Source organism: Protopterus annectens, chromosome 13.part0 (assembly GCF_019279795.1).
Source record: "Protopterus annectens isolate FY-2018-M chromosome 13.part0, PAN1.0, whole genome shotgun sequence".
NCBI lineage: Eukaryota > Metazoa > Chordata > Ceratodontiformes > Protopteridae > Protopterus > Protopterus annectens.
The window spans coordinates 194,638,615-194,651,834 of record NC_056747.1 but is presented as its reverse complement, the minus strand read 5'-3'; the positions used below and the strand labels follow the sequence as shown (position 1 = coordinate 194,651,834).

At 43.9% G+C, this 13,220-nt stretch overlaps 1 protein-coding gene across 1 annotated transcript in view; it reads right to left on the bottom strand.

Annotated features, from left to right (window-relative positions):
- The window catches only part of LOC122787867 (histone-lysine N-methyltransferase, H3 lysine-79 specific-like), a 172,759-nt gene extending 159,745 nt beyond the window's left edge, over positions 1 to 13,014 (bottom strand). Inside the window, exon 1 of the mRNA XM_044054783.1 lies at positions 12,956 to 13,014. Coding sequence (XP_043910718.1) covers positions 12,956 to 13,009 — 54 coding nt within the window. The 5' untranslated portion in view covers positions 13,010 to 13,014. The remainder of the gene's footprint in view (positions 1 to 12,955) is intronic.
- Positions 13,015 to 13,220: the final 206 nt, after the last annotated feature.

Sequence of the window (13,220 nt, the reverse complement as noted above, 5' to 3'; positions counted from 1 at the left end):
CATACACTTTCCATACTTGTTTGCGAGAAGTCCTTGTGCAGAATTTTTGTAGTTGGGAATTCAGTGGGGAGGCAAAAAGATCTATGTCTGGGCATCCCCATTTTTGCGTTACCATGCTGAAGATTTGTGGATTCAATTTCCATTCGTGAGGGTCCATGATATTTCTGCTTAGATCGTCTGCCAGAGTATTTTTCTTTCCTGGCAGGAATTGTGCTTGAAGGTGAACTTGATACGTTAGAGCTGTGTTCCACAAGGTCATGGCTTGCCCGCATAGGGGATAAGAATGAGTGCCCCCTTGCTTGTTTATGTACCACATTACTGTGGTGTTGTCTGTGTTTAGTAATAATTGTCCTGGATGGTCCTTGAAAGCTGTTAGGGCATTTTGAACAACCAACATCTCTTTTTGATTGATGTGAAGATGCATCTGGTCTGTGGTCCACTTGCCCTGAATGCATTTTCCTGCCATGTGTGCTCCCCAGGCATAATCCGAAGCATCTGTTGTTAGAGTTTGCCTGGCTGTGGGTTGGGTAAAAGGCTGACCCTTGTTTAGGTGACATGCCTGTGCCCACCATCAAAACTTCTGTTGTAAGCAGGGAATCATTGGTATTACTGCTTCTAAACTGTGAGAGTGTTGAGTCCAAACACTTTTCAGGCACCACTGTAATTTCCTCATATGCAGTCTGGCATATGGTATTAGTAGTATGCAGGATGCCATGAATCCCAGGGCCTGCAGAATTTTTCTTGCAGGGAGATGGGACTTTCTTGCCAGTAATTGAAAATATTGAGTTAGTTGAACTTGTTTGTCTGGCGTGAGGTAAGCCATCTGGGCCGTTGTATTTAAGCTGGCACCCAGGAATATAATCTGTTGCGAGGGCACTAGTTTTGACTTCTTTTCGTTTACTGTGTACCCTAGAGAAATTAGCAACCTTTTTACAAATGCCAGATGCTGTAGAAGAATGTCCTTTGTCTCTGCTTGAATGAGGCATTCGTCCAGGTATGGATATATTTGAATTCCTTTTTGTCTGCAAAATGCAATTACTGGTGCCAGGCACTTTGTGAAGACCCTGGGTGCAGTAGATGAGCCAAAGGGCAGTGCAGAGAATTAGTACATTGTACCAGCTTTGAATCTGAGGTATCTTCTGCAATTTTGCCTGATAGGTACATGCAGGTATGCCTCTTTGAGGTCCAGAGTAACAAGCCAAGCCTTCTTGCCCAGCATGGGTAGAAGCTGCTGTAATGTCAACATTTTGAATTTTGGAATATAAGTATTCAGAATTGGCAGGTCTAGTATGGGCCTTCAGGCCTTGTCCTTTCTGGGGACCAGGAAGAGTCTTGAGTAAAATCCTTGTCCTTGTTCCTGTTGTGGTACTTTTTGAATAGCTCTCATGTCCATGAGGGCTGAAATTTGTTTCTGTGCCTCTGCCCATTGATTTTGTGGCAAGTCTGGCATTCCTTTTAGCCTTGGTAAAGTATGAAAGTGGAATCTGTAACCTTGAGACAAAATATTCAGGACCCATTTGTCTTGGGTGATTATTTGCCAGTTTTGAGAAAAAAGTGCTAGTTTTCCCCCTAAGGGGGCTTCCAAAAGGGACGTGCTTGGCGTATGAAGGGGAAAGTCATTGTGACTGTTTCCTGTAAGGTTGAGACTTGTCCTCACCACCTTTTGGGGTTGAGGTGCCCCACTGTCGCTGTCTGTTTGAGCCTTGGGGTTGAGATGTGCCCCTTGGGCATCTGTATCTGCCTCTCTGTGGCCTGACACTGGAAAGCACCAATTCTTTGTTGGCCAATTTCTGCTAAACCAAGGTGACTGTACCTGTAAGAAATCCTTGACTGTTTGCAAAGATTTAGCTTTATCCTCCATTTTCTTTAACACCTCTCTGCCTTAACACCAAACAAAGCATCATGCTGTAAAGGAGCATCCAATAATTTTGCCTTAACACGATCAGGTAAACTTTGTTCTTTTAACCAAGCATGTCTTCGAATCACAGAATCTGTTACTGTGGCTCTACAAGAGGCCTCTAAAGAATCAAAACCACACTGCAGAGTATGTTTTCCCACCTGTTCAACTGCATGCAATAAATCCTGCATTTCTTTACAATCAGGAGCTTCTGAGCTTGCAAGCATTTTCTGTTTTAACTGAACCATTAAATATTGTTGGTACTTAAGCATGTGAAACTGGCAATTTAATGCTCTTACTGCTAAAGTTGCAGAAGTGTATACTTTCTTCCCCCATCTATCCAAAGCTCTGGAATCTCTGTCAGAGGGTACTGGATTTTTTGCAATGGAAGCCTTAACCCCTTTCGGACCCTGGAAAATAGTTTCTGGATCAGCAGAAGGGTTTTTGTAAAGAAACTTGTGAGAGTCAGGAACTCTGAAATACTTATCTGGCTTGGCTGGAGCAGGGGGCAAAGAGTCAGGAGATAAACTAGATTCAGAGAACACATCATCCACAATATCTAGCACAGGCGGAATAGCCAGGGGTCTGTGCTGAGGCAATAAGAGGAAATCCCTGAGCCTTTTCTTGGATTCTGAGTAATCCTGACTTTCCCAATGGAAATGCTCCCTCACTGTATGTAAAGTTTCCCCAAAAGAATAATCCTCAGGAGGAGAGGCTGAAAGGATAGATTCTTCAGCATCAGAGTCCTCATAGGGGGGTAGAGAGTATCCCTGGTCTGAAGAGGAATCAGAGGAAATGGAAACCTGATCAGAGGAGTCATAGTCTGTATCCTGCCTAGGCCTTTTCTCAGGAGGGTGACGGGAACCCCTGATTAGAGTAATGAGGTCTTCGGCCATTTTGAGCATCTGTTTCTTAGGCATGGAGGACTGTCCAGGAGAATGCTGTATTTGTTTATATGTCTTTAATGGTACCTTTGTCTTGGATGTTGTCTTAATGGTAAGTTGTGAAGGTCTGAAAACACCCTCAGAAGCCGGTGCCTGCTCAGCGACTCGGGACCCATCTGAGGGATTAGTTTCCGTAGGCCCAATACCTTGAGTTTCCAGAGGCCTAGATGTCTCCACGTGGGAGTCGGAAGCGGCCTGTGGCTCTGAGGTAGCGGGTGTCAGGGGTTGCGAAAGCGCCTCACTGAGAACTGGCGACTGGCCTAGAAGAGGTTTCGTCGTCAGTTTTGGACCTCAGATGCCTGTCTTTATCCTTGTCTTTGCGTTTTTTCGGTATTGAGGTCATCGGCTGATCCGACGGCATTGTATAATTGAACCTTCGGCCAAAGTAGTGCAAAGCAAAATCAAAACGTCTTTTTATAGTGTATTTATTAAATCTAGCACAAAACCGACAACTAGTGACGTCGTGATTAGGGCCTAGGCATGGAATACAGTAAGAGTGGAAGTCCTTATAAGGTATTTGCTTCTCACAAGAAATACAATTATTAACTTTTTCTGACATCGGTCTGAGGCAAGAAAAAAGTTACCCCAACGGGGTACGTAGCTTTATTGAAGACTTTGGATCTGAAATTCGACTTCGAAAATCTCAGGAGTCGGCCAACCAGCACTTGCGAACTGCTTCTGCTTCGGGCACCGCGCGGCAAGAAAGACGTCGGGTGCATCTTATATACCCTGACGCACTGACGTCAGGGAAGAAGCGACAGCAACTGACGCCGGACCAAGACTTTGGAAGTCAGGCCGACTGCGGGACTGCCTGACGTCCGGATAACCCAAGTGTAATGACTGCAGCAGTGTAACACGATGAACATCCCCAATGGTGATGACTGCAGCAGTGAGAAACGAAGAACATCAACATTATTTAAAGCAGAAGAAACTGCAGACAAAACATTCCTCAAACTTTCACAATTAGAATAAACTTTAATAAATGAACCTGTTTAAAATTCTGAAAATCAAAGTTTAAGCAGCATACACTGTTCCCCATACTTATCAATAATCTACCCATCCCTGTCAAAAAGGTAGGATGGGAATTAACCAAATGTTTAAGCAGCAGTAGAATTAACTAAAGCTACAGCTGCTGAGTCAGGTATGGGAAGAAGACTGAGGAACCTTATATATTCTGCCTTTTTAAGAACAGCAGGCTGGCTATCAGGAAAATTGCGGGCAATGACACACACAACCTCCAGTGCTTACGGAACTGGGGAATGGGTGAAGGTTCTGGAGATTCCTTCTGTAACAGCTCATAACATTTTCTGAGGGACTGAGAATCCTCAGTGCCCCCCCCACCGAAAACATTGGCACATTCTGGAAACAGTCTCAGAGAAAAAGAACCCCCCCTTCCCCACAGAAAGAATCAGAAACAGCTGTCTTCATCAGAAAACTGTGGAGAAAACCCTATATCTGTCAATTCATCTTCCTGTCCAGACACAGAATCCGAAATCTCTTCAGAAAAAGAGGTATCTTCTTTATTTTACCAGAAACCATCTTACAAGATGAATACCCTGAATTAAACTCAGAGCCAGACACAGTAAACTCCTCCTCTCCAAGGAAATTTGAAGAGGAGTAGATACCCATTTCGTTTTCTGTTCCTTTTTGACAGGAAAAATGAGGCCAACAGTGTCAATAGCAGCAGCTGCTTCCCTACGGACAGGCACAATATTCTGACTAAACAGGGAAGCCTTCTCTGTTCCCTTTCCCAGAACTGACAAGAGTGACTCTCCCTTGCCCACTGAAGGGACCCCATGACGTGGCTAACCCCTTGACCATAGTGGCTGTATGTGCTACATCACAGGGATATGGCGCAAAAGATGAGAGGTTTGAGGAGCAAAGCTATGGCAATTGCTAACCTGCAAAAGCTATTTGCTTTTTTTCTTTTTGTGGCTGGAACAAGGATCAATCGTGGGACCGAAGTTTGTGCCACAGTCAAGCCAAAAATTGTACCTCTTTCTCATGGAAACCAAGCAGCAAACATCAGTAAAAGCTTTAACAAGTCACTTTTTTCACACAAAACCACGGCAAAAAGCACTTTAAAAAGTACAGTTGTGTACACTTACCATAAATGTAGATGTTCAAGTGTATTCACTGTTGCAGTCATTACATCTGGGTAATCCTGCTGACAGGTTGCCCTCAGTCAGCCTGAATTCCAAAGTCCTGGGTTCTGCGTCAGCTGCTGTCGCCCCTTCCCTGACGTCAGGTCATCAGGGGTATAAAAGATGCGGCCGAAGCTATTTTCTTTAGTTTTTCTTGCTCCAGATGTCAGGTGCCCCCTAAAAGGGTAGCCAGAATTTATATATATATATATATATATATATATATATATATATATATATATATATATATATATATATATGGTGTCCCCGGCTGTGTGCTACACGAGCTAAATGAGGAATTAAACCCGCACATAAGGCAGCTGTTTAATCTCAGCCTTACCACAGGATACGTGCCCAAGGAGTGGCGTACGGCAACTGTGGTCCCACTCCACAAAGGCGGTGCCTCACGGACCTGGTAATTACCGCCCCATAAGCTTAACAAGTCTAGTCTGCAAAGCTATGGAGAGGATCATAATGGAGCTCATAAACAAAGATATAGGGACTTGCAGACATTGGACCCGACCCAGTTTGGCTTTGTCAAGGGAAGATCATGCCTTTTGAACTTGGTTGACTTCTTGAAACAGTCACCAAGGCCATTGATGAGGAAAGGCAGTCCATACAGCCTACCTTGACCTTGCAAAGGTAGAAAACTTACCAGCTTAAATGTAAACCCATATGTCACAAGATGGGTTGCAAACTGGCTTAAGGACAGAACCCACAGGGTTAGAGTTGCTGGCGCTGTGTCAGACTCCAAGCCGGTCACAAGTGGTGTCCCACAGGGCTCGGTCCTTGGCCCCTATTGTTTGGCATCTACTTCTCAGAAGTACAGGCCAACATGGGAGGACTTTGCTGACAAAGTTTGCAGACGACTGCAAACTGGGCCATAGTGGAAAGTGCATCGACACGGATATCCTTCAGAAGGGACTCACGGAAACAGATAGCTGGTGCCAGAGCCATGGCCTGAAGTTAAACGCCAAAAATGTATAGTCATACCCTTCGGAAAAACAAGGTAACCCCAAGCTACCATATAGGTGGCAATCCACTCACAGAAGAGGTTATCAGGGACCTGGGGACCCAGGTTGACAGCCTTTCTTTGACACTCACATTGCTAAAGTGGTTAGAAAGACCTTCTAGATTGCCCACCTGATCATGAAGGATTCACATCCAGATCTAGTGAGGTCATTGTTCCCCTGTACTCTTCACTTATCAGACCAATGATCGAGTACAATGCCCCATGGATGTATCTCACCCGACATCTGCAGCAATTGGAGAGACCCCAAAGTTCCTCACCAAAAGGATAAGGGACTCCAAAATCTGTCATATGCTGCCAGATTGAAGAAACTCCAGCTCTATTCAGTCGCATACCGTCTGCTCAGAGGTGACATGTGCCTGACATACAAGGCCATGTCCAACCCGGAATTAATGGACATGCTCCACCTCAAAAATCCAAATCCACCAAAACCACTAGAGCAAGCGACTTAAACCTTAGCACGGATATAAATAGGACGTGCTGGAGGATAGATTTATCACTCAGAGACTCCTATGCTGTGGAATAAAATCCCGGTCCATGTGAGGCAGAGCACCTGCTGACTCTGTTCAAGAGAAATCTAGACCTGTGGATGGGAGATCGTAGGTTTACCCCAGGAATCATCTCTGTGTCACTGCTGGACAGAGGCACAACAAACTAATGGGCACAGTATTTTTTCATATAAGGGGATTTGGGCTAGGCTTATAAATGCCTTAGGGCAGATAGCCTAGTATAAACCTATGAACCTATGAACCTATATATATGTATATATATATATATATATATATATATATATATATATATATATATATATATATATATATATGTATATATATAAATACATGCACCAATATAAACTTTACCTTCATCTACAAGCAAATACACCACATAGGTTGTATTAATCAGAGAAGGAAAGATAGGTTCCATCAGAAGAAAGGGGGATGGCGGGTGGGTAACCTGGACTGCAACAGTGAATACACTCGAACATCTACACTTATGGTAAGTGTACACAACTGTACTATGTTCTTCATGTTTCACTGTTGCATTCATTACATTTGGGTAGAGTCCCAAAGCTATGGATGGGAGGCTGGAGCTAAACAGCATTAGGAGCGGCTATGAGGCCCTGCAGAACTGCAGTGGCAAAGCCTGCCCTGGATTTAAGAGTAGAGTGGCAGATGATAGTGCTTTGTAAAGGTGTGCACTGAACTCCAAGTAGTAGCCTCTAAAATGTCCTTGGTTGGTACTCCCCTGAGAAAGACTGCTGAAGTGGCTGCAGCTCTGGTTGAATGTGGCCTAATGCCCTTAGGCACTGGCTTGCCATGGTGTATGTAGCAGAAACGAATGCAGTGGCCTATCCACTTTGAAATAGTCTGCATTGAGATAGCCTTTCCTTGTGATCCTGCAGCATATGCCACTAGTAATTGCTTTGTCTTTCTGAAAACTTTGGTTCTGTCCAAGTAGAATCTAAGCTGTCTGTGTACGTCCAAAGAATGCAGAATTCTCTCCCCTTGTTCTGTGGATTTGGATAAAAAGTTGGCAGATGAATAGTTTGGTTAAGAGCCACATTGGACACCACCTTAGGCATAACTGTTGGGTTTGTCCTCAGAGACCCTGTCTGGATAAAAAATGATAAAAGGTTCCACAGCCATGAGTGCCTGTAGCTCTGAAACTCGTCTTGCAGAAGTTACTGCTAGGAGCAGAGCTGTTTTCCAAGATAAAAACTTTACATCAGCAGTAGCAGCTGGCTCAGAAGGAGGCAGGGTGAGTTTTTCCAAGACATAGTCGAGGTCCCATGCAGGCATTGGTGATCTCCTTGGAGGCCTTAATTTTTTTGGCTCCTCTGAGGTACTGTTTTAATAAGGGATGAGAAAAGATTGGTGGCTCTATATTGTAATGAGCCGAAATGGCAGAGGCATGAATTTTAACAGATAAAAAAGATAGGCCTTTGTCCAGCATCTCAGTTAAGTATTGCAAAATCTGAGGAATATTTGGCACAGCTGTATCAGTTCCTTGTGCCTGGTTCCAAGCACAGAATCTCTTCCATTTTCCAGCATAAGATTTTCTAGTACTAGGCCTTCTGGTCTCCAAAATGACATCCATCACAGCTTTACTGAGAGGTGTGTTTTGTATGACTACATTATCCGCCATGCTGCCAGGTTTAAAGTCCTGAGTTGGCTGTGCAGGATCCGATTGTTCTGCTGGGACAGTAGATGAGGTATTTGAGGTAAGGTCCGAGCTGGGCATTGAGACAATTTCTTTAGGACTGGAAACCAGTACTGGCGGGGCCAGTCTGGGGCAATCAGTATCATTTTTGGCTACTCCTGTCTGACCTTTAGGAGTACATTGGGGAGGAGAGCCAGTGGGGGAAAGGCATATACGGATAGGTTTTTCCAGCTGAAAGATAGGGCGTCCACTTTCCATGCTTGTCTGTGATAAGTCCTTGTGCAGAATCTTTTTAGTTGGTAGTTGTGAGGGGAGGCAAACAGATTTATGTCCGGGCATCCCCATTTCCTTGTTATCATGCTGAAGACTTGTGAATCCAGTTGCCACTCGTGGGGATCCATGAGGTTTCTGCTTAGTTTGTCTGCCAGAGTATTTTTCCTTCCTGGCAGGAATTGTGTCTGCAGATGTACTTGGTAAGTTAATGCTGTGTTCCACAAAGTCATAGCTAGTCTGCAAAGGGGGTAAGAATGTGTGCCCCCCTGCTTGTTTATATACCACATGACCGTGGTGTTGTCTGTCTTTATCAGTAGTTGTCCGGATGAAGTAGGTCCTTGAAGGCTGTCAGGGCATTCTGAACAGCTAGCATCTCTTTTTGATTGATATGTAGATGCATTTGGGTTGAGGACCATGTGCCCTGAATGCATCTTCCTGCCATGTGGGCCCCCCAGGCATAATCTGATGCATCCATTGTTAGTGTCTGCCTGGCTGGGGGTGATGTGAATGGCTGTCCCTTGTTCTGATGACAAGTATTTGCCCACCATTGAAACTACTGTTGTAGGCAGGGAATGAAAGTAATCATTGTTTCCAGGCTGTGGCAATGCTGAGTCCAAACACTTTTTAGGTACCATTGAAGTTTCCTCATATGCAGTCTTGCATATGGAATTAGTAGGATGCAGGATGCCATGAAGCCCAAAGCCTGCAGAATTTTTCTTGCAGATAACTGGGCCTTTGTTGCCAACATTTTGAAATAGGTAGTCAGTTGCCTTTGTTTGTCTGGCATGAGATAAGCCATCTGGGCAGTTGTATTTAAGCTCGCACCCAGGAATATTATCTCTTGAGAGGGTACTAGTTTTGATTTATTTGTGTACCCTAGGCATGTTAGAAGTCTTTTCACAAATGTCAGATGCTGTAGAAGAATGTCCTTGTTCTCTGCTTGAATTAGACAGTCGTCCAAGTAAGGATATATTTGTATTCCTCTGTCTGCAGAATGCAATTACTGGTGCCAGGCACTTTGTAAAGACGCTGAGCGCAGTAGATAAGCCAAAGGGCAATGCAGAGAATTGGTAATGCATTGAGCCAGCCTTGAATCTGAGGTATCTTCTGCATAACTGTCTGATTGGGACATGCAGGTATGCCTCTTTTAGGTCTAGAGTCACCAGCCAAGCGTTCTTGCCCAGCATGGGCAGAAGCTGCTGCAAAGTCATCATCTTGAATTTTGGTACATCCAGGAATGTGTTCAGAATAGATAGGTCCAGTATTGGTCTTGTCCTTTCTGGGTACCAAGAACAGTCTTGAGTAAAATCCTTGTCCCTGCTCTTGCTCTGGTACTTGTTGAATGGCACCCATGTCCATGAGGGATGACACTTGTTTTTGTGCCTCTGCCCATTGATTATTTTGGCAGATCTGGCCAGCCGTTTGCATTTGGCAGGGTATGGAAATTGAACTTGTACCCTTGTGACACGATATTTAGAACCCACTTGTCCTGGGTTATAATGTGCCAATTTTGAGAAAAAAAGTGCTGATTTTCCCCCTAAGGGTGCTGCCAGAAAATAAGTGCTTGGTGCAGGCAGGGGGAAGTCATTGGGACTGTTACCTGTATGGTTGTGATTTGTCTTCTCCAACTTTGGAGGTAGAAGCACCCCATTGCTTTGACCTGTAGGAACCTTGCGCATGGGATCTGCCTCTAGGGCATCTGGATCTGCCCCTTTGAAGTCTGTCTGACACAGGAAAGGACCAATTCTTTGCAGGCCAGTGTCTACTAAACCTAGATGGCAGTAATTGTAAAAAATCTTTGACAGTTTGCATAGATTTAGCTTTGTCCTCCATTTTCTTTAACACCTCCTCTGCCTTAACACCAAAGTATCATGCTGTAAAGGTGCATCTAATAATTTAACTTTGACATGATCAGGCAGATTTTGAGTCAGGAACCCTGTAATATCTGTCAGGCTTAACAGGAGCTGGAGGTAAGGAGTCAGGGGTAAGACTAGACTCCAAAAACACATCATCTACAATATCTAACACGGGTGGAATGGCTAGTGGCCTGTGTTGAGGTAGTAAAAGGAAATCCCTGAGCCTCTTTTTAGATTCTGAAAAATCTTGTCTCTCCCAGTGGAAATGCTCCCTCATGGTATGCAAGGTTTCCCCAAAAGAATAGTCCTCTGGAGGAGAAGCTGAAGGCATAGATTTCTTCAGCATCAGAATCCTCATAGGGGGGAAGAGAATATTCCTGATCAGAACAGGAATCAGAAGAAAAAGAAACCTGATCTGAAGATTCATAGTCAGTCTCTTGCCTAGGCCTCTTATCAGGAGGGGGATGGGAACCCCCGATCAAGGTAATTAAGCCTTCGGCCATTTTGAGCATCTGTTTTTTGGGCATAGAGGCCTGTCCATGTGGCTCTTGAGTTTGTTTCTTTGCTTTAGAAGGTGCTTTAGTCTTTGCCTTTGAAGCCAAGGTTGGTTTAATGTAAAGATGTTTAGGTCTGAAAACGCCCTCAGAAGCCGGTGCTTGCTCAGTGGCTCTGGACCCATCTGAAGGAATAGTATCCGAGGCTCCAATACCTTGAGTTTCGAGCGGCATGGCAACTCCACGTGGGAGTCGGTAGCGGCCTGCGACTTTAAAGTAGCGGGCGTCAGGGGCTGCGAAAGCACCTCACTGAGAACCGGCAAACTGGCGACTGGCTTAGGAGAACTTCGTCGTCGGTTTTGGGCCTTGGTTGTCTATCTCTCTCCTTTTCTTTGTGTTTTTTGTGAACTCCGGTAGTCGGATGGCTATCCAACGACATTTCTGGATAATTAAACCGGCGTCCAAAATAGTTTAAAGCAAAATCATACTGATGCTTAATAGTGCGTTGGTTAAATCTAGCACAAAACCGACAACCAGCAACGTTGTTATCAGGGCCTAGGCAAGGAATACAGTAAGAATGAAAGTCCTTATGAGGTATTTGCTTTCCACAAGAAATACAATTATTTACTTTTTCTGACATCGATCTGGAGCAAGAAAAAAGTTTCCCCAACGGGGTACTTAGCTTTATTGAAGACTTCGGATCTGAAACTCGAACAAGAAAATCTCAGGAGTCGGCCGACCGGCACTTGCGAACTGCTTCTGCTTTGGGCACCGCGCGGCAAGAAAGACTAAAGAAAATGGCGTCGGCCGCATCTTTTATACCCCTGACGACCTGACGTCAGAGAAGGGGCGACAGCAGCCGACGCAGGACCCAGGACTTTGGAATTCAGGCCGACTGAGGGCAACCTGCAAGCAGGATTACCCAAATGTAATGACTGCAACAGTGAAACACGAAGAACATCACTTATTCTGCCCTCAAAAAGTAAAATAATCACAAATTCTCTACAGGAAAAAAAAAACAAAAAACATTTTCAATTACTTTGGACAAAAGAAGTGTGCTCTCATTTTAAAAGTACAGTGAAGTCTCATGATAAATAACTTTCGTAAACAGTAAACTACAATAAAACAGTTTTAAAATGTGGAAAGTTTTCCCCCAAAGGAACTTATCTACCTAGCAATGGAACAGCACAAGCCGATCATCGATCCTCTAAAGACTACAGAGGAGCACTCTCTTCAGTGGCAGGAAAGCTCTGAAGGGATTTGTGCCCAAAACTGTCTTAAGTCAACTCAACTCGAGCTAACTAAATGTCTGGGTACATGGAAGGTGCAATGAAGCTTTTGAAGCCAGACGGCTGTTATATCCTTGGAAGGACATAATCCATATAGCTAAGGCTACTGCAGCAGTGGACAATATGATGAATGTGTGTGAAAATGAATCATCTTCATTTCTCCTTACTGCTAAGAAACCATTAGCTGCTTGGCTACATTTTTTACGAGTGCTCTTATTCATTCATTAAGACTGCTCTCACGGTTACTTTCTTATACAAATTCTTCAGTTCTTCTTAGCAAAATGAGTGATTTTCTGGAAGGAGTTTCTTCTGTTTCCAAGTCCATTAACATGCATGCTTGTGGCAGATGTACTACCCCTAATGACTCACATACACAGGCCCTGTTCCCACTAGGACCTGGCACAAAAGTGAGGTTTATCAGCTTTATCTAAAACTTAACAAAACAACTACACAAACTTACTTCAAGCTTTGATATTTTAAAAAACTAAAATATTTGAAAAGGTGGTGGCACTCAAAGAAGGGAGCACACTAACCAAAAGGGAGAGAGAGAAGTGATGTGCCCCCCCTAAGCAATATCATCTCCATATACAACAGAATGAACAGTGATTCATACAATGTCTGGACTTTAAAATGGAAAGTGTAAAAATGTTTGAGCTCTGGTGTCTAACCAGAGTTCTGAAGGTAAACCAACCACAAAGACCTCTCCAGAATTAGGGTCATGTTTACATCTTTGTTCTATACTGCTACTGCCATAATACCTTTACAGAGAACTTGTGCCAAAGACTTTGAAGTACCACATGCAGTCCTGATGTCTAGAAACATTAAATATGACAAAAGGAAGAAATGACAAAAATAAGGCTATACATACCAGTTGATGAATACTATCGATGGCTCGGTTGTACTTTTCACAAAGCCTCTGCATACTTTCAAAGCTGCGAATGGAGGAAGACAAAACACATTACAACCTTTTAATAAAGCTGTCATCTCACCAACACCTACAAATGTATTGATGAAATTAATACAAAAATAGTACAACTACAGTAATTACAGACTTCAACACCAAACCACTGAAGAAAGACTGTTGTAGCAACCAACAAACTAGCTTCATATAACGGTGCTTGTCTGGTCCATTT